This window comes from Scyliorhinus canicula, chromosome 27, assembly GCF_902713615.1.
Source record: "Scyliorhinus canicula chromosome 27, sScyCan1.1, whole genome shotgun sequence".
Lineage (NCBI taxonomy): Eukaryota > Metazoa > Chordata > Chondrichthyes > Carcharhiniformes > Scyliorhinidae > Scyliorhinus > Scyliorhinus canicula.
The window spans coordinates 5,712,726-5,736,720 of record NC_052172.1 but is presented as its reverse complement, the minus strand read 5'-3'; the positions used below and the strand labels follow the sequence as shown (position 1 = coordinate 5,736,720).

The 23,995-nt window shown below is 51.0% G+C and overlaps 1 protein-coding gene across 1 annotated transcript in view; it reads left to right on the top strand.

Moving 5' to 3' along the window:
- Positions 1–537: 537 nt before the first annotated feature.
- LOC119957790 (mitogen-activated protein kinase-binding protein 1-like) overlaps positions 538–23,995 on the top strand; it is a 107,880-nt gene continuing 84,422 nt past the window's right edge. Inside the window, exon 1 of the mRNA XM_038785880.1 lies at positions 538–891. Coding sequence (XP_038641808.1) covers positions 760–891 — 132 coding nt within the window. The 5' untranslated portion in view covers positions 538–759. The remainder of the gene's footprint in view (positions 892–23,995) is intronic.

The following is a 23,995-nucleotide window of genomic DNA, read 5'->3' as shown; positions in this document are numbered from 1 at the left end:
TTTGTCTACAATGTACGTACTCCATACGTTCCCTTGGCCGCAGAAAAATACTTTTCACTGTACTTTGGTACATGGGACAATAAATATCAATCAACCAGTGTTTTAGACAATATATCCGTGGAATTGTACGGCCAGTGGTACACGCACATCTTTGAGCTGAAAAGCCCTATCACAGATGCAAATCTTTTTCTTTTGAAGGTGTCAAGGGCATTATGGGCTGAATGGCCTCATTTGTCAAAGGCTAGGTCGTCCATTGGCTCCCTCCTCCGCCAGTCACTCTCACTTCCCTGAGCCTCACGCCTAATCAATAGTGTAGGGGGCGGGCCCGAATGGCAGAGGCGGACTATTGGTGGGTCGCCACGTCCATCACGGGTCGGGAGGGTGGCGGCGCGGAGGGGGAAGCCGATTGGGTGGCTGGTCTGTCAGTCACCTCGCCCTCCCTCCAATCGCACGCCGCCGCTGGGGTTTTAGCGGGGCGGGCGCTCGCGCAGGGTTTGACGGTTGGAGCGGCCGTTGGAAGCCGGGATTTAAATCTGGGCCGCCTAGTGCGCGCGCGCCAAGCTCAGCCAAGCCGTCAACACAGAGAAAGTTCAACAACAAACTTTTCGTCGCAAACTGACCGGCTGCGGCTGCGGCTGGAGGGGGGAGACTTCTCTTTGTGCTCATTTAAAAAAAATTAAATTATAATATATTTTCGTTGTTCAGGGGAGTTTGATTTTTTTTGAGTGGAGGGGGTTCGGCCCGGGGACGCCAGGCCCGATGGCGGCGGCGGCCGCAGCCGGCGGCAGCAGCAGCAGCAGCATCACCAGCCGCATCAGGAACTTACTGCGCTCACCCTCCGCCATCAACCTGCGGAGATCCCGGACTGGGGCCAAGGCTGCGTCTGAGCGGGTCAGTGTCCCGGGGGGGGTGAGGTCAGTGTCCCGGGGGGGGGGGGGTGAGGTCAGTGTCCCGGGGGGGGGGGGGGGGTGAGTCAGTGTCCCGGGGGGGGGGGGGGGGGTGAGGTCAGTGTCCCGGGGGGGGGGGGGGGGAGTGTCAGTGTGGGGGGGGGAGTGTCAGTGTGGGGGGGGGGGAGGGGAGGGTCAGTGTCCCCGGGGGGGGGGGAGGGGAGGGTCAGTGTCCCCGGGGGGGGGGGGGGGGGGAGAGGGTCAGTGTCCCCGGGGGGGGGGAGAGAGGGTCAGTGTCCCCGGGGGGGGAGGGGGGGGAGAGAGGGTCAGTGTCCCCGGGGGGGGGGGGGGGGGGGAGTGGGTCAGTGTCCCCGGGGTCAGTGTCCCCGGGGGGGGGGGAGAGAGAGGGTCAGTGTCCCCGGGGGGGGGGGGGGGGGAGAGAGGGTCAGTGTCCCCAGGGGGGGGGGGGAGAGAGGGTCAGTGTGGGGGGGGGGGGGGGAGAGGGTCAGTGTGGGGGGGGGGGGGGGGGGGGGGGAGAGGGGGAGAGGGTCAGTGTCCCGGGGGGGGGGGGGGGGGAGAGAGGGTCAGTGTCCCGGGGGGGGGGGGGGGGGGGGAGAGGGTCAGTGTCCCGGGGGGGGGGGGAGAGGGTCAGTGTCCCGGGGGGGGGGGGGGAGAGGGTCAGTGTCCCGGGGGGGGGGGGAGAGGGTCAGTGTCCCGGGGGGGGGGGGGGGGAGGGTCAGTGTCCGGGGGGGGGGAAGAGGGTCAGTGTCCCGGGGGGGGGGTGAGGTCAGTGTCCCGGGGAGGGGGGGGGGGGGAGAAGAGAGGGTCAGTGTCCCGGGGGGGGGGGGGGAAGAGAGGGTCAGTGTCCCTGGGGGGGGGGGAGAGGGTCAGTGTCCCGGGGGGGGGGGGGGAGGAGAGGGTCAGTGTCCCCGGGGGGGGGGGGGGGGGGTCAGTGTCCCCGGGGGGGGGGGGGGGGTCAGTGTCCCCGGGGGGGGGGGGGGGGAGAGAGGGTCAGTGTCCCGGGGGGGGGGGGGGGGGGGGGGGAGAGAGGGTCAGTGTCCACGGGGGGGGGGGGGGGGGGGGAGAGAGGGTCAGTGTGGGGGGGGGGAGAGAGAGGGTCAGTGTGACGGGGGGGGGGGAGAGGGTCAGTGTCCCGGGGGGGGGGGGGGGGAGAGGGTCAGTGTCACGGGGGGGGGGGAGAGGGTCAGTGTCCCGGGGGGGGGGGGGGGGAGAGGGTCAGTGTCCCGGGGGGGGGGGGGGAGAGGGTCAGTGTCCCGGGGGGGGGGGGGGGGAGAGGGTCAGTGTCCGGGGGTGGGGGGGGGGAGAGGGTCAGTGTCCCGGGGGGGGGTGAGGTCAGTGTCCCGGGGAGGGGGGGGGGGAGAAGAGAGGGTCAGTGTCCCGGGGGGGGGAGGGGGGGAAGAGAGGGTCAGTGTCCCTGGGGGGGGGGGGGGGGGGGGGGGGAGAGAGGGTCAGTGTCCCGGGGGGGGGGGGGGGGGAAGGGGGTCAGTGCCCCCGGGGGGGGGGGGGGGGGGGGGGAGGTCAGTGTCCCGGGGGAGGGGAGAGTGAGTGAGGTCAGTGTCACGGGGGGTGAGGTCAGTGTCCGGGGGGGGGGGTGAGGTCAGTGTCCCGGGGGGGGGGGGGGGGGGGGAGGGTCAGTGTCCCGGGGGGGGGGGGGGGCGTGAGGTCAGTGTCACGGGGGGTGGGGGGTGAGGTCAGTGTCCCGGGGGAGGGGAGAGTGAGTGAGGTCAGTGTCACGGGGGGTGAGGTCAGTGTCCGGGGGGGGGGGGGGGGGTGAGGTCAGTGTCCCGGGGGGGGGGGGAGGTCAGTGTCCCGGGGGGGGGGGTGAGGTCAGTGTCCCGGAGGGGGGGGGGGGGGGAAGAGGGTCAGTGTCCCGGGGGGGGGGGGGGGAAGAGGGTCAGTGTCCCGGGGGGGAGAGGGTCAGTGTCCGGGGGGGGGGAGAGGGTCAGTGTCCCGGGGGGGGTGAGGTCAGTGTCCCGGGGAGGGGGGGGGGGGAGAAGAGAGGGTCAGTGTCCCGGGGGGGGGGGGGGGGGGGGGGGAAGAGAGGGTCAGTGTCCCGGGGGGGTGGGGGGGGGGGCGGGGAGAGGGTCAGTGTCCCGGGGGGGGGGGGGGGGGAAGGGAAGGGAAGGGTCAGTGCCCCGGGGGGGGGGAGGTCAGTGTCCCGGGGGGGGGGGGGGGCGTGAGGTCAGTGTCACGGGGCGTGGGGGGTGAGGTCAGTGTCCCGGGGGGGGGGGGGGGGGGGGTGAGGTCAGTGTCGGGGGGGGGGAGGGGGGGAGGTCAGTGTCCCGGGGGGGGGGGGGGTGAGGTCAGTGTCCCGGAGGCGGGGGGGGGGTGTGAGGTCAGTGTCCCGGGGGGGGGGGGGGGGGGTGTGAGGTCAGTGTCCCGGGGGGGCGGGGTGAGGTCAGTGTCCCGGGGGGGGGGGGGGGGGGGGGGCGGGGGTGAGGTCAGTGTCCCGGGGGAGGGGGGGGTGAGATCAGTGCCCCGGGGGAGGGGGGGGTGAGGTCAGTGTCCCGGGGGGGGGGGGGAGGGGGTGAGGTCAGTGTCCCGGGGGGGGGGGGGTCAGTGTCCCAGGGGGCGGGGTCAGTGTCCCAGGGGGAGGGGTCAGTGTCCCGGGGGGGGGGGGGGGGGGGCGGGGGGGGGGTGAGGTCAGTGTCCCGGGGGAGGGGGGGGTGAGATCAGTGCCCCGGGGGGGGGGGGTGAGATCAGTGTCCCGGGGGGGGCGTGAGGTCCGTGCCCCGGGGGGAGGGGGGGGTGAGGCTGAGGTCAGTGTCCCTGGGGGAGGGGGGGTCAGAGTCCCCGAGAGGGGGGGTTTAGTGTCCCCGGGGGAGGGGGGGGGGGGGAAGAGTCACTGTTCCTGGGGGGGGGAAGTCAGTGTCCCCGGGGGGGTGGGGGGAGACGAGACAGTGTCCCCGGGGAGGGGGGGAGGTCAGTGTTCCTGGGGGGGGGGGTGAGGTCAGTGTCCCTGGGGTAGTGAGGTCAGTGTCCCTGGGGGGGTGAGATCAGTGCCCCGGGGGGGGGGGGGGGGGTGTGAGGTCAGTGTCCCCGGGGGGGGGCTGAGGTCAGTGTCCCCGGGGGGGCTGAGGTCAGTGTCCCCGGGGGCGGGGTCAGTGTCCCTGGGGGGGGGGTCAGTGTCCCAGGGGGCGGGGTTAGTGTCCCCGGGGGAGGGGGGGGGAAGTCAGTGTCCCCGGGGGGGTGGGGGGAGACGAGACACTGTCCCCGGGGAGGGGGGGGGAGGTCAGTGTCCTTGGGGGGGGGGGGGGGGGGGGGGAGGGGTTGGGGAGGGGGGGGGGGGGGGGGGGAGGGGTTGGGGAGGTCAGTGTCCCTGGGGGGGGGGGTGGGGGCTAAGGGGGATGTCAGTGTCCCTGGGGCGGGGTGGGGGGGGGGGGAGGAGGGAGGGAGGTCAGTGCCCCCGGGGGGAGGGGGGAGAAGAGTCCCCGGGGGGGCGGGGGGGGGGGGGGGGAGAGGAGAGGGGAAGAGTCCCCGGGGGTTGGAGAGGGGGGTGTCGGGGGGGGGGGGGGTTGGGTCTGTGTCCCCTGGGGGGTGGGGGGGGGCAGTCTGTGTCCCCGGTGGTGGGGGAAGTGGCAGTCAGTGTCCCTGGGGGGGGGGGGGGGGAGAGAGAGGTCAGTGCCCACGGGGGGGGGAGAGGTCAGTGCCCACCGGGGGGGGGGGGGGTGTCCACCGGGGGGCGCCAGTGTCCCCGGGGGAGGGGCGTGGAGTTGGTGTCCCCTGGAGGGGTGGGGGGGGGAGAGAGTCAGTGTCCCGGGGGGGGGGGGGGGGGGGGGGGGGCAGTGTCCCCGGGGGGAGTGGCAGTCAGTGTCCCCGCAAGGGGGGGGGGGGGGGGGGTGGAGGAAGAGGGCAGTCAGTGTCCCCAGGGGAAGGGAGTTGGTGTCCCCTGGGGGGGAGGTTAGTTATTTTCCCCGGGTGGGGGGAGAGTCAGTGTCTGGGGGGGGGGGTGGGGGCAGTCAGTGTCCTCTGGGGGGAGGGGATGTCAGTGTCCCCGGGGGGGGGGGGGGAGTCTGTGTCCTCTGGGGGGAGGGCAGTCGGTGTCTCGGTTGGTTGGGGGGGGGGGGGAAAGAGAGGTATGTCAGTGTCCCTGGGGGTGGGGTGGGGGTGAGGTCAGTGTCCCTGGGGGGAGGGGAGGACAATGTCCCTGGGCGGGGGGTGGGAGTTCAGTGTCCCCGGGGGGGGAGAAGCAGTCAGTGTCCCCGGGGGTGCGGGTGGGGTAGGGGGAAGAGTCAATGTCCCCGGGGGGGGGGGGGGGGGAGGGGAGAGTCTGTGTCCCCTGGGGAGGGGGGTAGTCTGTGTCTGTCGGGGGTGGGGGAGGGGCAGTCAGTGTTCCCGGGGGGGGGGGGGGGGGGGGGCAGTCAGTGTCCCGGGGGGAGAGGAGAGGAGTGTCCTGGGGGGGGGGGGGGGGGAGCAGTCAGTGTCCCGGGCGGGGGGGGGGGAAATGTCGGGATGGGCAAGGAGAGGTGGGAAGATGACGGAGGTTGGGGGGAGGAAGATGTCAGGAGGGGCCAGAGGGTGAATATGTCAGAAGAGGGGGGGAGATGTCAGGAGGGGTGGTGGGGGGGGGGGGAGATGTCAGGAGGGGTGGGGAGAGGAAGATGACAGGAGGGGTGGGGGGTAGAAAATGTCAGGAGTTGTGGATGGGAAGATGTGAAGGGGGGGAAGGACCGGGGGTGCTGTGTGAATGTTCAGAAATGTCAGTAGTGGGAGTGGGCAGGGATTGGGAAATGTCAGGAGCGGGCTGGAATGTCAGGAGCTAGTGGGGGCAAGGGTGGAGTAGCGAACCTCGTCGGGTGGGCTGGGTGTGGAAGGGTATGTTGGGAGGGGCTATGTTGTGATATAACCGCACCATGTGCCTGTCCCAGTCGATATTCCGAATCGTCTTTACCAACTCCAAGACCCTCTCCTTCTGTTAAAAATCAAGCAAGCAGATAATTACTGCTCACAATGGCTCATTTTGCATTTGCCTGATTGCCTGGTGAGCTCTGTCCGATTCTGGAGGGGGGGGACACCTCCCACCAACCGACAAAACATCTCCGAAAAGTACTGGATCGGCTTCAAGCCCCCCAAACCCTCCGTCAGCCACACCAACCTGAGATATAACTGCTTTGACCTGTTCTCCAGGTTATCCACTTTCTGCGTCAGGCCTTTGTTCTTATCTGCCACCATCAGCCGTTCCGCCCCCAGCGAGGCAAATCAATCCTCATGCTACCCTCCTCCATCCCTTCCAATGTCTCAGCATGGCTTTAACCATGTTTAAGGTCTTCTTCCCTTCTTTATTCTTTATTAATCTTTATTATTGTCACACTTAACACTGCAATGAATTTACTCTGAAAATCCCAGAATCGCCACACTCCGGCGCCTGTTACAGTACACTGAGGGAGAATTCAGAATGTCCAAGGGTCTACAAGCATAGCTGGACCCACTTAATATATTCCTCTCCCAACCCAAATTTCTGCGGTGTGTTTATCAAATAATACTTCACCCGATCTAAGACTTTCTCCGTATCCAAGGAAAACACCATTTCGTGCCTGCTTCTGGAAAGCCTGGATCTCGTTCAATAACCGTCTAAAATTTAGTAGAAAATGTACCCTTAATAAATCCAGTCTGATGCTGCCACACAATCACCGGTAAGATTCCCTCTAACTAGGGCAGCACGGTGGCCTAGTGGTTAGCACAACCGCCTCACGGCGCTGAGGTCCCAGGTTCGATCCCGGCTCTGGGTCACTGTCCGTGTGGAGTTTGCACATTCTCCCCGTGTCTGCGTGGGTTTCGCCCCCACAACCCAAAAATGTGCAGAGTAGGTGGATTGGCCACGCTAAATTGCCCCTTAATTGGAAAAAATAATTGGGTAATCTAAATTTTAAAAAAAAGAAGATTCCCTCTAACTGCCAATACTTTAGAACAACAACCTCAGATCAAGATTTGGAGGTGAGATCGGCCTGTCGGAGGCACGGTCCTCCTGGTCCTTGCCTGTGTTCAGGGAGATGTTTGCCTCCTGAAAAGTCAGTGGCAGCAGGCCTGCCTCAAAGTAGCCACAATGCGTACCAATCAAGCGCTGAATTAACAGATCCTCAAACTTCCTGTGAAACTCACACCCTAAACCGTCTGACCCTGGGGCTCTCCCTGGCTGAAGTTCCTTAATGGCCACACTTTTGTTTTGAATATAGGAACACTAAGGGCCAAGCACTGATCTTCTGAAACCAAACAGTTCTAGGGAAGAGAAGAAGCATTTCATACATGCCAATGCATCACCAGATTAACCAGACTTGTATAATTCAGCATAAAAATCCTTAAATCCCCTGTTGATTTCCTTAGTTTTTATTAATCTTCTGTCGCGCATCCCACCCACGCACCACCACCGAGTTTCTCACATAAGAAATATCCCTAGAGTCTGCCTTCTTGCAAATGCTTTTATTAATCTAAGTTGCTGGTGCTGCTCTCCCTTCTTCAAAAGTCGTCATTATTGGGGTGGCACAGTGGATAAGCCCTGCTGCCTCATGGCACCGAGGTCCCAGGTTTGATCCCGGCCCTGGGTCACTGTCCGTGTGGAGTCTGTACATTCTTCCCGTGCTTGCGTGGGTTTCTCCCCCACAACCCAAAAAGATGTGCAGGCTAGGTGGATTGGCCATGCTAAATTGCCCCTTAATTGGAAAAAATGATTGGGTCATTATTCAAATGTTGTTTACTGGATTCATCAATGTTGGAATAAAAACAAAAAATGAAGAGTCATAAGACTTAAAACGTTGGGTGGGTTCTACCAGTTGCATTGTGTCTGAAAAACAGCGCCGAATTAACCAGTCGATACCGGGAGATCCCACTTCCAGAATCTACATGGCTCGCCATACCTTCCAAAATTTAACGCGATCCCGCGAGACATCACAGTGTGAATCCTGCCAATTGTGGGTGGGATCTGCTAGTCTCACTAATATGCGTTCCCGAGACGTGGAATCTAACCCCCTCGCCTTGGAGACCTTGGGCAAGTGCTGTTCGGTACTGTTTTCCAAAAACTGGGACCAGAAGGAATGGCACTTGTGGGGGTGTCCCAGGGGATTGACCCCCCCCCCCCCCCCCCCCCCCGGTGCATGCCCTCTGGGCAGGGTGACTGGTGGCACCCTGGCACTGCCAGCTGTTGGTCCAATTCTCGAGAACTTTCCAAGAGCGCCATGTCGACCACCTGTTCTTTTCAACACCTTCTTGTACTTTGTCACCTCCAAATATTCTCACTCGTCTATACCTCCCACTCCCCATGAACTCCAATGTGGCAAAAGCCTACCTCGTACTTTATTCTACTTGTTTGGTATCTTTCTTTCTGCATTCCCTCATGGTCCACCTATTTTCACAGGCACAGCTCTTCTCCACTGCTCTAAGCATACCTCTGACTTCATCCTCTTGTCTATCCCCATTGCTGCATTGTTGGCAGCAGAGCCTTCAATATGTCTGAATCCCAATCTTTGGAATGACCTTAAGCACCTGTATTGTGCTTTTCTCATTTTTAGTGTTCATCAAAAAGCATTTTTGGCTAAGTATTTGGTCACGCTTGTGAGTCTCTCTTGGACTAGCGTCTGTTCCCAGTTCCCTGTGAAATGCCAAGAGCATTTTGTGTTGGGTTCCATGAAAAATAGCTAATTTTTGATTATAAATTATATTTCTTCAGAACCCTTGTGATCATTATTGAGGTGTAGCAGCTGTTTAATCTCCACTGCTGTGCTTCTGCTCATAGTTTTAGTTATAGAAGTTCTCGAAAGCTGGAAATAAACCTTTTTAAAGAAATGTTTGATGGGATCGATGTATCAAGATTTGAGAATATTTTTGTGAGGTAACTTTGAAACTCTGATGTTCCAAACTTGTGGCCCAGACCTATGTATTAAGCTCTCTTAATGTAAAGCAGTATAAACCTGCTTTTTAACTTGTTGGTGTACAATTCCAGTGATAGTTGATGCAGAACACTGTTTTCTGTAAGTCACTAACAAATGTCGATGGAGTGCTCGGGGCTGCAATGGAAGCAATGGTATGAAATTGGGTTGTGTTACTTCCCCATTGGCAAGGATGATGCCGGAGCTTATTTTGCTGCAGGCGTAGGAGCACAGGGACTTGGAAACAAGGTACGCCAAGGTAGCCCCTCAAACTTGTTCTGCCTTTCAATGAGATCATTGGTCTGAAGCCTAGCTCCATGTACTCTCCTGTTCCTATATCCCGAACAGCTATTATAAACAAAAATCTTATCAATCCCAGATTTAAAATTTCAACAATTGATCTAGCATCAGTTTGTAGAAGTAAATTCCAAATTTCTATGGAAGTGTTTCCTAATTTTACACATGAAAGATCTGGTTCTCATTTTTAGACTATGCTCCCAATTCTATACTCGCAACCATCAGATATTGTTTTCTCTCTCCCTATGAATTCCTAATTACCCCTTAAACTTTAAGTTCCAAGCTGTCCTTATTGCTTAACCCTTCAGGCAGCATGGTAGCATAGTGGTTAGCGCTGTTGCTTCACAGAGCTAGGGTCCCAGGTTGATTCTTGGGTCACTGTCTGTGTGGAGTCTGCACGTTCTCCCTGTATGGAGTCTGCATATTCTCCCTGTATCTGTGGGTTTCTTCTGGTGCTCTGGTTTCCTCCCACAAGTCCACTGTTAGGTGAATTGGACATTCTGAATTCTCCTGTGTCCCTGAACAGGCGCCGGATTGTGGCGACAAGGTGATTTTCATAGTAATTTCATTGCCGTATTAATGTACTTGTGACGTTACAGTGTACTTGTGACAATAAAGATTATTATTGTTATGTCCAAGTATAATTGTGATGAATCTGCACACTGTCCAAAGCCAATATATCTATCGTAAGGTGTCGTGCTCAGAACTGCTGACAGTGTGATCTAATCCGCATTTGTATTGCATTAGAATAACTTCTACATCCTTGTATTTTGGTCTTTTAGATATAATGGCCAGCATATTGTTAGCTTTTTAAATTCATTTCTGTTCATGAGATTTTAACAATCTGTGTACCTGAATTACTAGGTTCTTTGGACCTCCACTGTTTTAGCTTTGCTCCATCTGGAGCATTGGGACCCCTTTTCTGGATCCAGAGTTGAAATTTGTTTGGACAGTTGTCTCATTCACTTATTCCAGTCATCTCAAGTACGGTGAATATTTGATCCCCAAATGCAAACCCCAAGACACATCTTTGCCAATTTATCTATCTGCCTGTTATCTCCAGTCTTCTGTATCCTGCTGCTCACATTCCGGCACCTGTTAAGTTACACTGAGGGAGAATTCAGAATGTCCAAATTACCTAACAAGCACGTCTTTCGGGACTTGTGGGAGGACACCGGAGCACCCGGAGGAAACCCACCCAGACACTAGAAGAACATGTAGACTTCGCGCAGACAGTGACCCAAGCCGGGAATCATAAAGAAAATACACAAGAACTCAGTTCTAAAAGGATGTTATACATCTACCACACAGTGCAATGTAACCTCAACTTGAGGAACAGAATGATAATTTCAACATATTTATACAGAGAACCAACAGTTATAGATTCAGTTTATAGTCAGTGCTGTCAGCACCTCCCAACAACCTAATTGAAACTGTATTTAAAACAAAGGGGAAACTACCAGGTGCAGAAGGTCACAGGATATAAGAGGACCAGGACCCAGCCAAGGATTTGTGTTCCTCCAGGGCACTCCCTCCACCTATTGATTGGAGAAGAGAAAAAACTACTCGTTCAGACAAGGGAATGTCCCAAAAATAAGAGGAAACAGGATATCGAACATAGTGCAGGACTCAACTTCACCCCAGGTTCTGGTACGCAAAGGAGTCCATCAACCAAGAATGTTCAAAAACATCAAAAGAAAAACTCAACCTCTTGGGATGTCCTTAATTAGTGCTTTCAAGAAGGAAGAACACAGAACCTGGGCAAGTCCAGTGCACTCTGACACACAGGAGTCAGTACACCCAGAATATCCAGCACACACCAAGTCCTGACCACATCCAAGGCAGTGCATCAACCCCACCAACACTAGAAAAATCACATCAGCCTCAACCAGGAGAACTCATCACTGAAGAGAAGAGTTGTCAAGGCACCCAATAATTGGGTGTCTTGGGAGGAGGACTGATTGTTCGTTTCATCCCTGGAATGTAAGGGGAACCCCCCCCCACACACGCAAGACCACTTTGAGGAGTGTTTAATTTGAACAAGGATTAACCATCCCCACTGCAGCATGCTCCCCTACTCATTTCCGCCTACTCTAATTACACTTTTTTATAAAAAGCGGCAACCCCAAGGAAGCATCCGTAGGAACCCAGTGATCTCCAGGATACATGATCTGCTCTGGTTGTTGATGGCGATGAGCATGGAAAGTAAGAGAAAAGGCGCGATACCATTATTTCTAACTGGGGCCTATTCTCAATCCTACTGAGGACTTAACTAACTCTACCACCAAGCATCCACCCATTGTCCCGCCATTGCTTCACTCATGTTAATTATAAACTAGATAAGGTTCTCCTTGTATTTGCGTGGGTTTCACCCCCGTAACCCAAAAATGTGCATGGTAGGTGGATTGGCCAGGCTAAATTGCCCCTTTATTGGGGAAAAAAAAATCATTGGGTACTCTAAATTTAAAAAAAATCAACTAGCTGAGGGGTATCTAAAATGCACTCCTCATAACTGCAAGATTATAGAACATTTTTTAAAAAAGAGTCAAATGTGCACAAACTACATATCACATTACCGATTCAATATGATCTTTGCTAAAACAGGGTAATAGACGACCCTCGCGCTCACACCCTGCCCATCCTTGCTCCGAGAAAAGATGACGAGAAGAAATCAACAGCAGGATCACGAGGGATTGTTGATGAACAGCAGGATAATAACACCACCTATGTTGCGTGGAAAGGCTGAAGCTATGACAGGGCTGCTGAATAACCCACATGATCTCTTAAATTACATTGAACAAAGTGCCTTCACTCCCGCCATGCCGACACCCAGGCCCTGGTCGGCGATGTGCGTGTGGGGGGCAATGATTATACAACCTGCCACCTCCAAACCCTCACGACGAGCATAGAGAACAGGATAATTTAAAACCAATGCTCGGGGGCCTCAACTGATCCCAGGCCTCGAAGACCGGATACAATGTTCTCCGTTGATCCTGGTGCACCAAGCCTACAAATCAAGGTTGCTAAAGCATAGCAACAAATTTTTAAAGTCAATTGGGAACTCGCCTCCCACATCTCGCAAGAGACCGGGCTCATGAACACTCCTTGTCCGGTCACAACTTCCTGCATCAGTCAGGATAGATGACACATCATGCAGCAGGATTTCTACGAATTGAAGGTGGGCCCCCACCAGAGAAATTTCTCCCATCAAATACCAGGATTCTCTTTGGAACTTCCATCATTCTCCCAAGGATGCTTTGCAGTTCCTCAAAGTGAGCACCAACGACCTGCACCACGGAACCAAGATCATCATCCAAAGCAGAATTTGCAATAGCAGCCAACATCCCAATGCAAACAGTACTGCTGAGACATGGGCCCAGTCACTAGCAAAACCGTCACTGCATGTCAGACCCAACCCCAGTCATCTCTGACCGCCTCAATCGAACTAGGATTGTCTCTGATTTAACTCTGCTCCTCGTCACCAAACTCTGACCAGGACCATCCAGGGAAATAGTGCAAGATGTGTATCCTCCCCAAAAAAGATGATTATGGAATGTGCATTAACATAGAAAACAAAGGATTAAAGAAGGGTAGAGCTCGACAAATCGCAGCCACTCCTGCACTCTCATCACGTGACCCCCAAATCCATGCTTTGAAAGAAACGCTTTCTTTCATGGTGTGGAAGCTGCTGGTGAAATCAGTATTTGTTGTCCGACCCTAATTGCCGGAGAGAAGGTGGTGGTGAGCTGCCAGCTTGAGCCACTAGTCCCATCTTGTGCGTACACCAAGAGTGCTGGTAGGGAGTTCCAGAATTTAGACACCGTGCCAGTGAATGAACTGTGATGTTGGACAGGCTTTGGGGAGTCAGGAGGTGAGTTATAGTAACTACTGCATTATTAGGTTGTTAACTTTATCTTGCTCATTGCTTATTACTAAATCTAGTATGTCATGTCCCCTTGTTAGTTCTGGGACATACACAAGATATTCACTACCTTTCTAATGTGTTTATACTGATCTATATGACTGTGACTCGTCTATATGATTGGTTGTTTGATAACTAGGTTTAGACATTGAAATAGGAATCAGAACAAGCTTCTGGTGAAAAGGACATGCAATACTGAAGAGTGCTGGGACATAAGATGAAAGTCATGATTTTGTATACCAGCTTGGGATTGCGTGACTTGGAGCTGTGTGTAAAACTTGGCAGTGTTAGTGGAAGATCTGAGCTGTGGGGCAAGGTTAGAAAAACTAACTGATACTAAACTTAAATGCTTTGGGCTGTATCCAAATCTGTTACTGCTGGCGAATTCATCCCAAATTGTTGTTTTCTGCATGTGATTTTTCTGGAGTGATTTTGTAGTTTCTAGATTGTTCTTGCTCTGAAACTGGTGCCTAATTTTTCAAGAACCGTATGTTGTTGCATGCAACACTAAAATACTCTTCCTCATCTTTGACAGAAAATTGTGTGGATTTGGTGAGGAACAGTCCCTTGGACATCATGATTTCTGATATTTTATGCAAATGTCCATTGCTCATGTGAAGCTAACATGTATGCACATGCTGTGTGATTGAAGAGGGCATCTTTTTATCTGTTTACATGCATATTTTCCACTGTGAAATCATGAAATAATGCAGATTGAATCTGACATCCTGTACTTTGTTCTCTGCACGCCAGGAACTTTATTTTTTGGACTTCAGGAGCACAGCACATGAGGAGATTTACCTGTGAGCTAGGGATAATCAAGTGCTCAAGATTGACATCTAAACATGGATGGGAAGTTTTAGCAGTAGTTAGTTCAAAGCCAACAGAACAGCAATGTTGTGGCTTGGTACTATGTTTTGTTGTCTTGTGTGACTAAGCATGTAGTGAATTTCTTGTGTAATAGTTTGAGGTGCTGGACCAGCCACTTCTTTCTTGATAGTTACAAGGAAGCGAGGACGGATCTAAAGAGAGCTAAGACGAGCAAGGAGGGGACATGAGAAGTCTTTGGCAGGTAGGATCAAGGAAAACCCAAAAGCTTTCTATAGGTATGTCAGGAATAAAAGAATGACTAGGGTAAGAGTAGGGCCAGTCAAGGACAGTGGTGGGAAGTTGTGTGTGGAGGCTGAGGAGATAAGCGAGATACTAAATGAATACTTTTCGTCAGTATTCACTCAGGAAAAAGATAATGTTGTGGAGGAGAATGCTGAGACCCAGGCTATTAGAATAGATGGCATTGAGGTGCGTAGGGAAGAAGTGTTGGCAATTCTGGACAAGGTGAAAATAGATAAGTCCCCGGGGTCTGATGGGATTTATCCTAGGATTCTCTGGGAAGCCAGGGAGGAGATTGCTGAGCCTTTGGCTTTGATTTTTATGTCATCATTGGCTACAGGAATAGTGCCAGAGGACTGGAGGATAGCAAATGTGGTCCCTTTGTTCAAGAAGGGGAGTAGAGATAACCCCTGTAACTATAGGCCGGTGAGCCTCACGTCTGTTGTGGGTAAAGTCTTGGAGAGGATTATAAGAGATACGATTTATAATCATCTAGATAGGAATAATATGATTAGGGATAGTCAGCATGGTTTTGTGAAGAGTAGGTCATGCCTCACAAACCTTATCGAGTTCTTTGAGAAGGTGACTGTACAGGTAGACGAGGGTAGAGCAGTTGATGTGGTGTATATGGATTTCAGTAAAGCGTTTGATAAGGTTCCCCACGGTCGTCTATTGCAGAAAATACGGAGGCTGGGGATTGAGGGTGATTTAGAGATGTGGATCAGAAATTGGCTAGTTGAAAGAATTCAGAGGGTGGTGGTTGATGGCAAATGTTCAGAATGGAGTTCAGTTAAGAGTGGCGTACCACAAGGATCTGTTCTGGGGCCGTTGCTGTTTGTCATTTTTATAAATGACCTAGAGGAGGGCACAGAAGGTTGGGTGAGTAAATTTGCAGACGACACTAAAGTCGGTGGAGTTGTAGACAGTGTGGAAGGATGTTGCAGGTTACAGAGGGACATAGATAAGCTGCAGAGCTGGGCTGAGAGGTGGCAAATGGAGTTTAATGTAGAGAAGTGTGAGGTGATTCACTTTGGAAAGAATAACAGGAATGCGGAATATTTGGCTAATGGTAAAATTCTTAGCAGTGTGGATGAGCAGAGGGATCTCGGTGTCCATGTACATAGATCCCTGAAAGTTGCCACCCAGGTTGATAGGGTTGTGAAGAAGGCCTATGGTGTGTTGGCCTTTATTGGTAGAGGGATTGAGTTCTGGAGCCATGAGGTCATGTTGCAGCTGTACAAAACTCTGGTACGGCCGCATTTGGAGTATTGCGTACAGTTCTGGTCGCCTCATTATAGGAAGGACGTGGAAGCTTTGGAACGGGTGCAGAGGAGATTTACCAGGATGTTGCCTGGTATGGAGGGAAAATCTTATGAGGAAAGGCTGATGGACTTGAGGTTGTTTTCGTTAGAGAGAAGAAGGTTAAGAGGTGACTTAATAGAGGCATACAAAATGATCAGAGGGTTAGATAGGATGGACAGCGAGAGCCTTCTCCCGCGGATGGAGGTGGCTAGCACGAGGGGACATAGCCTTAAATTGAGGGGTAATAGATATAGGACAGATGTCAGAGGTAGGTGTTTTTACGCAAAGAGTGGTGAGGCCGTGGAATGCCCTACCTGCAACAGTAGCGCACTCCCCAACATTGAGGGCATTTAAAAGTTTATTGGATAAGCATATGGATGATAATGGCATAGTGTAGGTTAGATGGCCTTTAGTTTTTGACTTCCCATGTCGGTGCAACATCGTGGGCCGAAGGGCCTGTACTGCGCTGTATCGTTCTATGTTCTAAGTGTGATGTGAGTCACTGCCTACATTCCTGCTTATTTCCTTGTGGTTAATGACTAATTGCAAGGGAAGGTGGGCGATTTCCTATCACTAGGACATAGTTGGGATGCTGGACCAGCCACTTCTTGCTTGTGGAGGTGTGATGGATCACTTCTGACATCCCTGTGTATTTCCTTGTGGCTGGTTAATGACTGTAATTGCAAGGGAATAAGGGTGATTTGCCACTAGGACATTGTAGTGAGGGAGAAATCTTTGAAGGCAGGAGTGACCATAGAACATAGAACAGTACAGCACAGAACAGGCCCTTCGGCCCTCAATGTTGCGCCGAGCCATGATCACCCTACTCAAACCCACGTATCCACCCCATACCCGCAACCCAACAACTCCCCCCTAACCTTACTTTTTCTAGGACACTACGGGCAATTTAGCATGGCCAATCCACCTAACCCGCACATCTTTGGACTGTGGGAGGAAACCGGAGCACCCGGAGGAAACCCACGCACACATGGGGAGGACGTGCAGACTCCACACAGACAGTGACCCAGCCGGGAATCGAACCTGGGACCCTGGAGCTGTGAAGCATTTATGCTAACCACCATGCTACCCTGCTGCCCCAAAGGAGAAGACCAGGAGAACATAAGCTTGTTATTTAACAAGGTCTATGATTAATATAATGAATACACGTTTATATAGTCTCATTTGTGTCCTCAAGACATCTGAATGTCCTCAGAATGAATAAAGCCACCCATGTCAACTTACAGCAGGACTCTGATAACATCTGGGTGACAGTGGCAAGTCAGTGCCATGTAATAATCATGAGCAAGAGAATGTCCCTTTGGAAGCTCAACATTAACAACTTTGGAGGGGTGGTGGCTGTCACTGTTGATTAGAAACTTGTTTTTTAAATATTTTGGAGAACCTAAATCTTTTTTTCCAATAAAGGACAATTTAGCATGGCCAATTCATCTACCCTGCATTTTTTTGGGGGTTGTGGGGGTGAAACCCTCGCAGACACAAGGAGAAAGTACAAACTCCACATGGACAGTGACTCGGGGCCGGGATCGAACCAGGATCCTCGGCGTCATAGGCAGCAGTGCTAACTAGGGCGCCACCGTGCCGTCCCCGCGGTTGACTCGGAACTTAACTGAGACAATCATATTAACAGTGAAGAAGAGCAGAAGTATCTCCTGGCTGTCGGCAAAGCTGAAATCAACATTGATGGGATACTCTCCACTTGCCTAGATGGGAGCAACCATAATAGCTCAAGAAGCCCAACACCCAGGACAGAAGAGTCTGCTTGATTGATGCCCCTGCAGTAGACATTATTTACACCCCTTCTACCACCAATTTATGGCTCTAGTATGCAAATCTACACCATGCGTTGGCACAACTCGTAACTTCCCCAGCCCCTACCTGTGACCTTTTATCACTGAGAAGAAAGGGAATAGCCACGACCATGACATTTCCTTCCATGATGCACATTATGATGATGTGGACATTTCTTGACAATCCTTTATTGGGATTGGATTAGCATCTTGGGGATTTTCCACCCATCACTGGGAGTATCTTTACCACCGACCGCAGTGGATCAAGGAGAAGATTCACCACTGTCTTCTAAGGGTAACTCGGGATGGGCAATAAATATGGTCCTTCAAGCGCCCCCCATGTCTGAGAAAAATAGGTGTAAAAAGAGCTTTTTGAATGCAGTCATGGTTACATAGGTAACAGGTTGTTCGATCCTTTATTTAATCTCTCGTTCGAGATTTCCCCCACAAGCAGAAACATCCTCTTGGCATCTATCTTCGTCAGGCCCACTCAGAACTTTGTATCACTTTTTTATACTTTCCTATCTGTTTCAAATCTATTCTTTTTATCCATTAGACCATTGTGTGTTTCGACAACGTTTCCAAATCCTCCAGTATCTTCTGTAACTTGCCAGAAGGGAGAATAGGCTAAATAGGCTGAATATTGTTCACGATCACTCTAAAGGTTTCTTTCTTTTCCTTTCAGCAGTGTGACTCCTAAATTGCATTTGACTACTTGCCATATGGGGATTGAGGTCATGAGCTTGCATCCTGGCATTCTAATCTAATACTTGGGTAATTTGTAAAAATTACATGATTTGCGTTTTGGCTGCCAAACAATATATTTCATGTATAAATGGTTTAGTGAGGATAATATTTCAAACTTCGGGCAGCACGGTGGGTCAATGGTTAGCACTGCTGCGTACGGCGCTGAGAACCCAGGTTCGATCCTGGCCCCGGGTCACTCTCCGTGTGGAGTTTGCACATTCTCATGTCTGCATTGGTTTCACTCCCACAACCCAAAGATGTGCAGGTTAGGTAGATTGGCCACACTAAATGGCCCATTAATTGGAAGAAAAATAATTGTGTACTCTAAAGTTTAAAAAAATATATATTTTGAACATAAATCTTCACTGCGGTTTTTAAAATTTTGAATCAAGGCCGACTTTATACATAAGCATATGTATTTTTTATTTCTCAGATTTTTAAGGTGACACCTACGTTCCATTTTCACTTAACCCTCATCATTGTATTAACCAAACTCTTCCGAAGTCTATACTGAAATCTATTCCTTAATCCAATTGTTATTCCCCCTTCTTTCCTTTCACACCATAGATTCATAATCATAGCGGTTTACAGCATGAAAACAGGCCCTTCGGCCCAACTTGGCCATGCCGCCCATGTTTTACCACTAAGCTAGTCCCAATTGCATTAGTAAATACAGATGAGGAATATTAATTTAGGATCTCGCCCATCTCTTGTGGATTTGCACATGGATGACCTTGAAGACCTACTCTCCCTCGTTACTCTTTTCCTGTTTTATGTATTTTTTTATAATCAGATAATCTTTATTGTCACAAGTAGGCTTAACACTGAAATGAAGTTACTGTGAAAATCCCGTAGCAGCCACATTCTTTTCAAAAAATAAATTTGAGTATCCAATTCATTTTTTTTCCAATGGGGCAATTTAGCGTGGCCAATCCACCTACCCTGCACATCTTTGGGTTGTGGGAACAAAACCCACACAAACACTGGGAGAATGTGCAAACTCCACATGGACAGTGACCCAGAGCCGGGATCGAACCTGAGACCTCGGTGCCGTGACGCAGCAGCACGAACCACTGCACCACCATGCTGCCCTTTGTAGCCACATTCTGGCACCTGTTCAGGTACACAGGAAGAATTTGGTATGTCCAAATTACCTAACGGCACGTCTTTCGGGACTTGTGGGAGGAAACCGGAGCACCCGGACGAAACCCATGCAGACATGGGGCGAACGTACAGGCTTTGCACAGACAGTGACCCAAGCTGGGAATCAAACCTGGTCCCTGACGCTGTGAAGCAACAGTGCTACCCGCTGGAGTAGCACTTGCTCCTGACCTCATTACAGCCTCAGTTCAAACATGAACAAAAGAGCTGAATTCCAGAGGTGAGAATGACTGCCCCGATAACAAGGCAGTATTTGACTGCGTAGCTACAAGGAGCCTCGTAAAATTGATGTCATAGTTGGCAGCATTTGAGGAAAGACTCTCCACTCGGGAGTCATACCTAGTACAATGAAAGGTGGTTGTTGGACGTCAGACATCTCAGTCCCAGTACATCACTGCAGGTGCTCCTCGGGATAGTGTCCTAGGCCCACCCATCTTCAGCTTCTTGTTCAATTACCTTCCTCCATCATAAGGTGAAAAGTGGGGATGTTTGCTGACGATTGCACAATGCAACGACTCCTACTGTAGTAGTCTGGATCCATGTACAGCAAGACCTGACCTGGACAACATTCAGGCTTGGGCTGGTGATTGACAAGTAACATCCATCCCACACAGCAATGATCATGAAAGAGAATGCAATCGTCACTCCTTGACATTCAATGCTGCAATTGTATAGTGTATTGGTGAGGCCGCACCTGGAGTATTGTGTGCAGTTTTAGCATCCTTATCTGAGGAAAGATGTTCCTGCTGTGGAGGGACTGCAGCAAAGGTTTACCAGGATGATTCCTGGGATGGTGGGACTGTCGTATGAGGAGAGACTAAATCGGTCAGGATTATATTCATTTTGAGTTGAGAAGAGTGAGGGGATCTCATCGAAACTTTTAAAATTCGAACAGGATTACACATGGTAGTAAGAAAGAATGTTCCCGATGGTGGGGGAGTCCAGAACGAGGGGTCATAGTTTTAAGATGAGGGGCAAACCTTTTAGGATTGAGGTGAGGAGAAACCTTTTCACCCAGAGAGTGGTGAATCTGTGGAATTGGTTACCACAAAGTAGTTGAGACCAAAAAGTAACTTCAAGAAGGAATTAGATATAGCAAGTATAGATATAGGGATCAAGTGATATGTAGGATCAGGGCATTGAACTTGATGATCAGTCATGATCTTAATGAATGGTGGAGCAGGCTTGAAGGGCTGAATGGCCTCCTCCTATTTTATATGTTACTATGTAATAACATTACCATCGTTAAATCCTGGCGATGACCATTGACCAGAAACTGACCTGGACCAGCCATATGAATACTGCGGCTGCAAGAGTCTGGGTAGTCATCTTCTGACTCCCTAAAGCCTGTACATATCACTTGATCCCTCTGGCCCCATTTGCTATATCTAATTCCTTCTTGAAGTTACTTTTTGGTCTCAACTACTTTGTGGTTGACACTGTCGACAAGACACAAATCTGGAATGTGATTGAATACTTGCCTGCATGAGTTCAGCTCCATCAATACTCAAAAGCTTGAACAATCTAAGACAAAGCAGCCTGCTTGATTGACATCTCATCTACTGCAATGCATAGAATCCCTACAGTACAGAAGGAGGGCATTTGGTCCATCGAGTCTGCACTGACACTTGGAAAGAGTACCCTACTTAAGCCCATGCATCTACCTTATCCCCATCAACCCAGTAACCCAACCAAACCTTTTCGATTATTTATAATTTGGGAACACAGGTAATTGACCCATTCTTGGCGCAAGTTAGGATACTGGCTACAGCGTTTTGGAAGATAGAACATGGGGAGCTAGGACTGTTAGAATTTCTGTAATCTCCGAAGACATAATCTGTAGCCGTTCTCTAAATCTGTATGAGAGGCTCCACTGCAATGTATTGATGAGATGTCATGATTTTGTTGGTTAGCATGCATGATGTCTTTCTCTTAGAATTGCTTGCTGGTTTTGTATGAATTCAGGTTGCCATTTTGTTAGTGCTAGCCAATATTCTTAGCAGCTGTACTACCAATAACCAAGAAATAGTGAACATTTTGAAAGATCATGCACTGATTTTCTGCCCTTGTGCTGAATAAGCATGTTTTTTTTCAATATGTGCTCGTCAGAACATCTTGCACAGTGGACATTTTGTTTTGTGCAAGCACGAGAACAATAACTTGTACAGTTTACTTGATAGTACAGTACTTGAGTATTGAACTTCCTTCAGTGTATGTGGAAAACTTGCACACGGTTGTAGCAGAGTTGCCAATTAGCATGGATTTTATAGGGAAAATATATTCGAATATGGAAGTACGCTTTCTCTCATTGCAATGCAGAAAAGCCGCTTCCCAAAACGCATTCTTTTGGTTTCCTTGGTGACGGGGCCCCGCACAGAGGTCCTGCCCCCTCTCCTCTCCGCCTCACACACTAACAGCACGTGTGTGTCAGACACGCATGCATTGTTGATGAGGCATCAAAGTGCGTATTGAATAGTACACTTGCCACCCAGCCCAGTACGGATTGTTGTTCCTTTTGAAAATTGGTGTTCTTGAATTTGTTCTTGGCTTGTCCTGATGCATGTAAGATGAAAAACTTCGACACTTCTGTCTTTTCAGAAATACCTTGTACAGCACATTTAACCATATCCTAAGGTGCGTCAATAGGAATGTGAGAGCAAAAATAGATACTGAAACATATTAGGGGAGATGGATAAAAACATGGTCAAAGAAGTCTCTTTTTGAGGCAGAAAAGCAAGTAGACACTGATGTTTAAGAAGGCAATTCCAAAGCTTTGGGTATTGGCAACTAAAATCGGGGATCCTCAAGAGACCAGAATTTGATGGGTGCAGATGGAGGGTAGTATGCGGGAGGCAATTACAGTTGGATAGACGATTATGTGGGGGTTCGGATCAGTAAGTTTGCTGATGACAAAGATTGGCCGGGTGGGTAACAGTGAGGTTGAGTGTCTTGGATTACAGGAAGATATAGACTGGATAGTCAAATGGGCAGGAAAGTGGCAGATGGAATTTAACCCAGAAAAGTGTGAGGTGATAAACTTTGGAAGGGGTAGTGTGACAAGGAAGTATTCAATGAATGGCATGACACTGGGAAGTTCCAAGGAACAAAGAGACTGTGGTGTGTTTGTCTATTGATCTCTGAAGGCAGAAGGTCAGATTTGTAGGGTGGTGAAAAAGGCATATGGGCCACTTGCCTTTATCAGTCGATGCCGAGATTACAAGAGCAGAGAGGTTATGTTGGAGTTGTATAGAATTTACAGTGCAGAAGGAGGCCATTCGGCCCATCGTGTCTGTACCGGCCCTTGAAAAGAGCACCCTACTTAAGCCCGCACCTCCACCCTATCCCAATAACCCCACTTAACCTTCTCAGTGTCCCAAGTGGGTTTGCACTGTTAAAATCCCCTCGTAGCCATACTCTGGTGCCTGCTTGGGTGCAATGTGAGGGAGAATTCAGAATATCCAGTTCACCTAACAGTGCGTCTTTCGGGACTTGTGGGAGGAAATCAGAGCACCCGGAGAAAACCCACACAGACATGGGGCGAACATACAGGCTCCGCACAGACAGTGACTCAAGCTGGGAATCGAACCTGGGTCCTTGGTGCTGTGAAGCAATAGCGCTAACCACTGGAGCAGCACATGGTCAGAACTTGCTTTTATCAGTCGATGCAGGGATTACATGAGCAGAGAGGTTATTTTGAAGTTGTATAGAATTTATAGAAGGAGGCCATTTGGCCCATTAAGTCTGCACCGGTTCTTGGAAAGAGCACCCTAATTAACCCGAATTTCCACCCTATTCCAGTAACCCCACCTAGTCCCCTAGTCGCCACACTCTGGCGCCTGTTTGGGTACACGCAGGTAGAATACGGAATATCCAATTCACCTAACAGCACGTCTTTCAGGGCTTGTGGGAGGAAACCGGAACACCTGGAGGAAACCCAAGAGGACACTGGGAGAACGTGTGGATTCTGCACAGACAGTGACCCAGGCCGGGAATCCAACCCGGGTCCCTGGCACTGAAGCAATGATGTTTGGGGGGTGGGGGGGAGATATGGTGGAGGGTAATGTGGTCAGTCGTGTTAGGCTGTAGGCACTACAAGTGACACTTGTACTGAAAGCATATACGGTATAAGCTGCATCGAAAGGAGTGCTTAATGCTTTCAATAATTCATTGCTGACTTGATAAAATCTTTACATGTTTATTTAGAAAGTCAAGAAATGTGACTAAACATTCTGCTTCCAAACAGTAAATTGCATTTACTTGTTCTACTTAACCCATTACAGAGATTATTATTTGAGGTTTGCAGCACTTGTAACTGCCATTTTGTACGATTCCTTTTGGAAAGTAACTGCTACTAAAATTGTACATTGCTTTAAGTCAAGACCGCAAGAGGCTAACTTCAGATGGTGTCAGTGAGTTGTGTGTTGCCAGTTCTTGCATGGTATGTTTAGAAAATTGATGATGGCAGCACATTCAAGCATGTGTAATGAATTGGAATGGGACCAGATATCTTGTTTATGACCAAGCCTGCTTTATGCTCAAATACTGAAGCAACGGCGATGATCATCGTCAGAAAGGCAAACCTTTTATTGAGTTAAATTCTTGACCCAAGCACGAGGGCAAACCAAAAAGGCACAAGTACAAAAAGCACATTATTAAACCAAAATACTGGTGGCTGTTGAAATAAAAACAGAAAATGGTAGTAGTACACAGACGTCTTGCAGTATTTCTGGAAAGGTAATGTATCATATCAGTGATGTTTAGTCAGAGCTCAAACACAAGAATAGGTTTCTGTACCAGAAAATAAAGTGGCTTTGAGTCTATCAAGTGCAATGTCCAGAATAAAAATAAATGTTTCAGAAATTCGTGCTTATACATGCATAT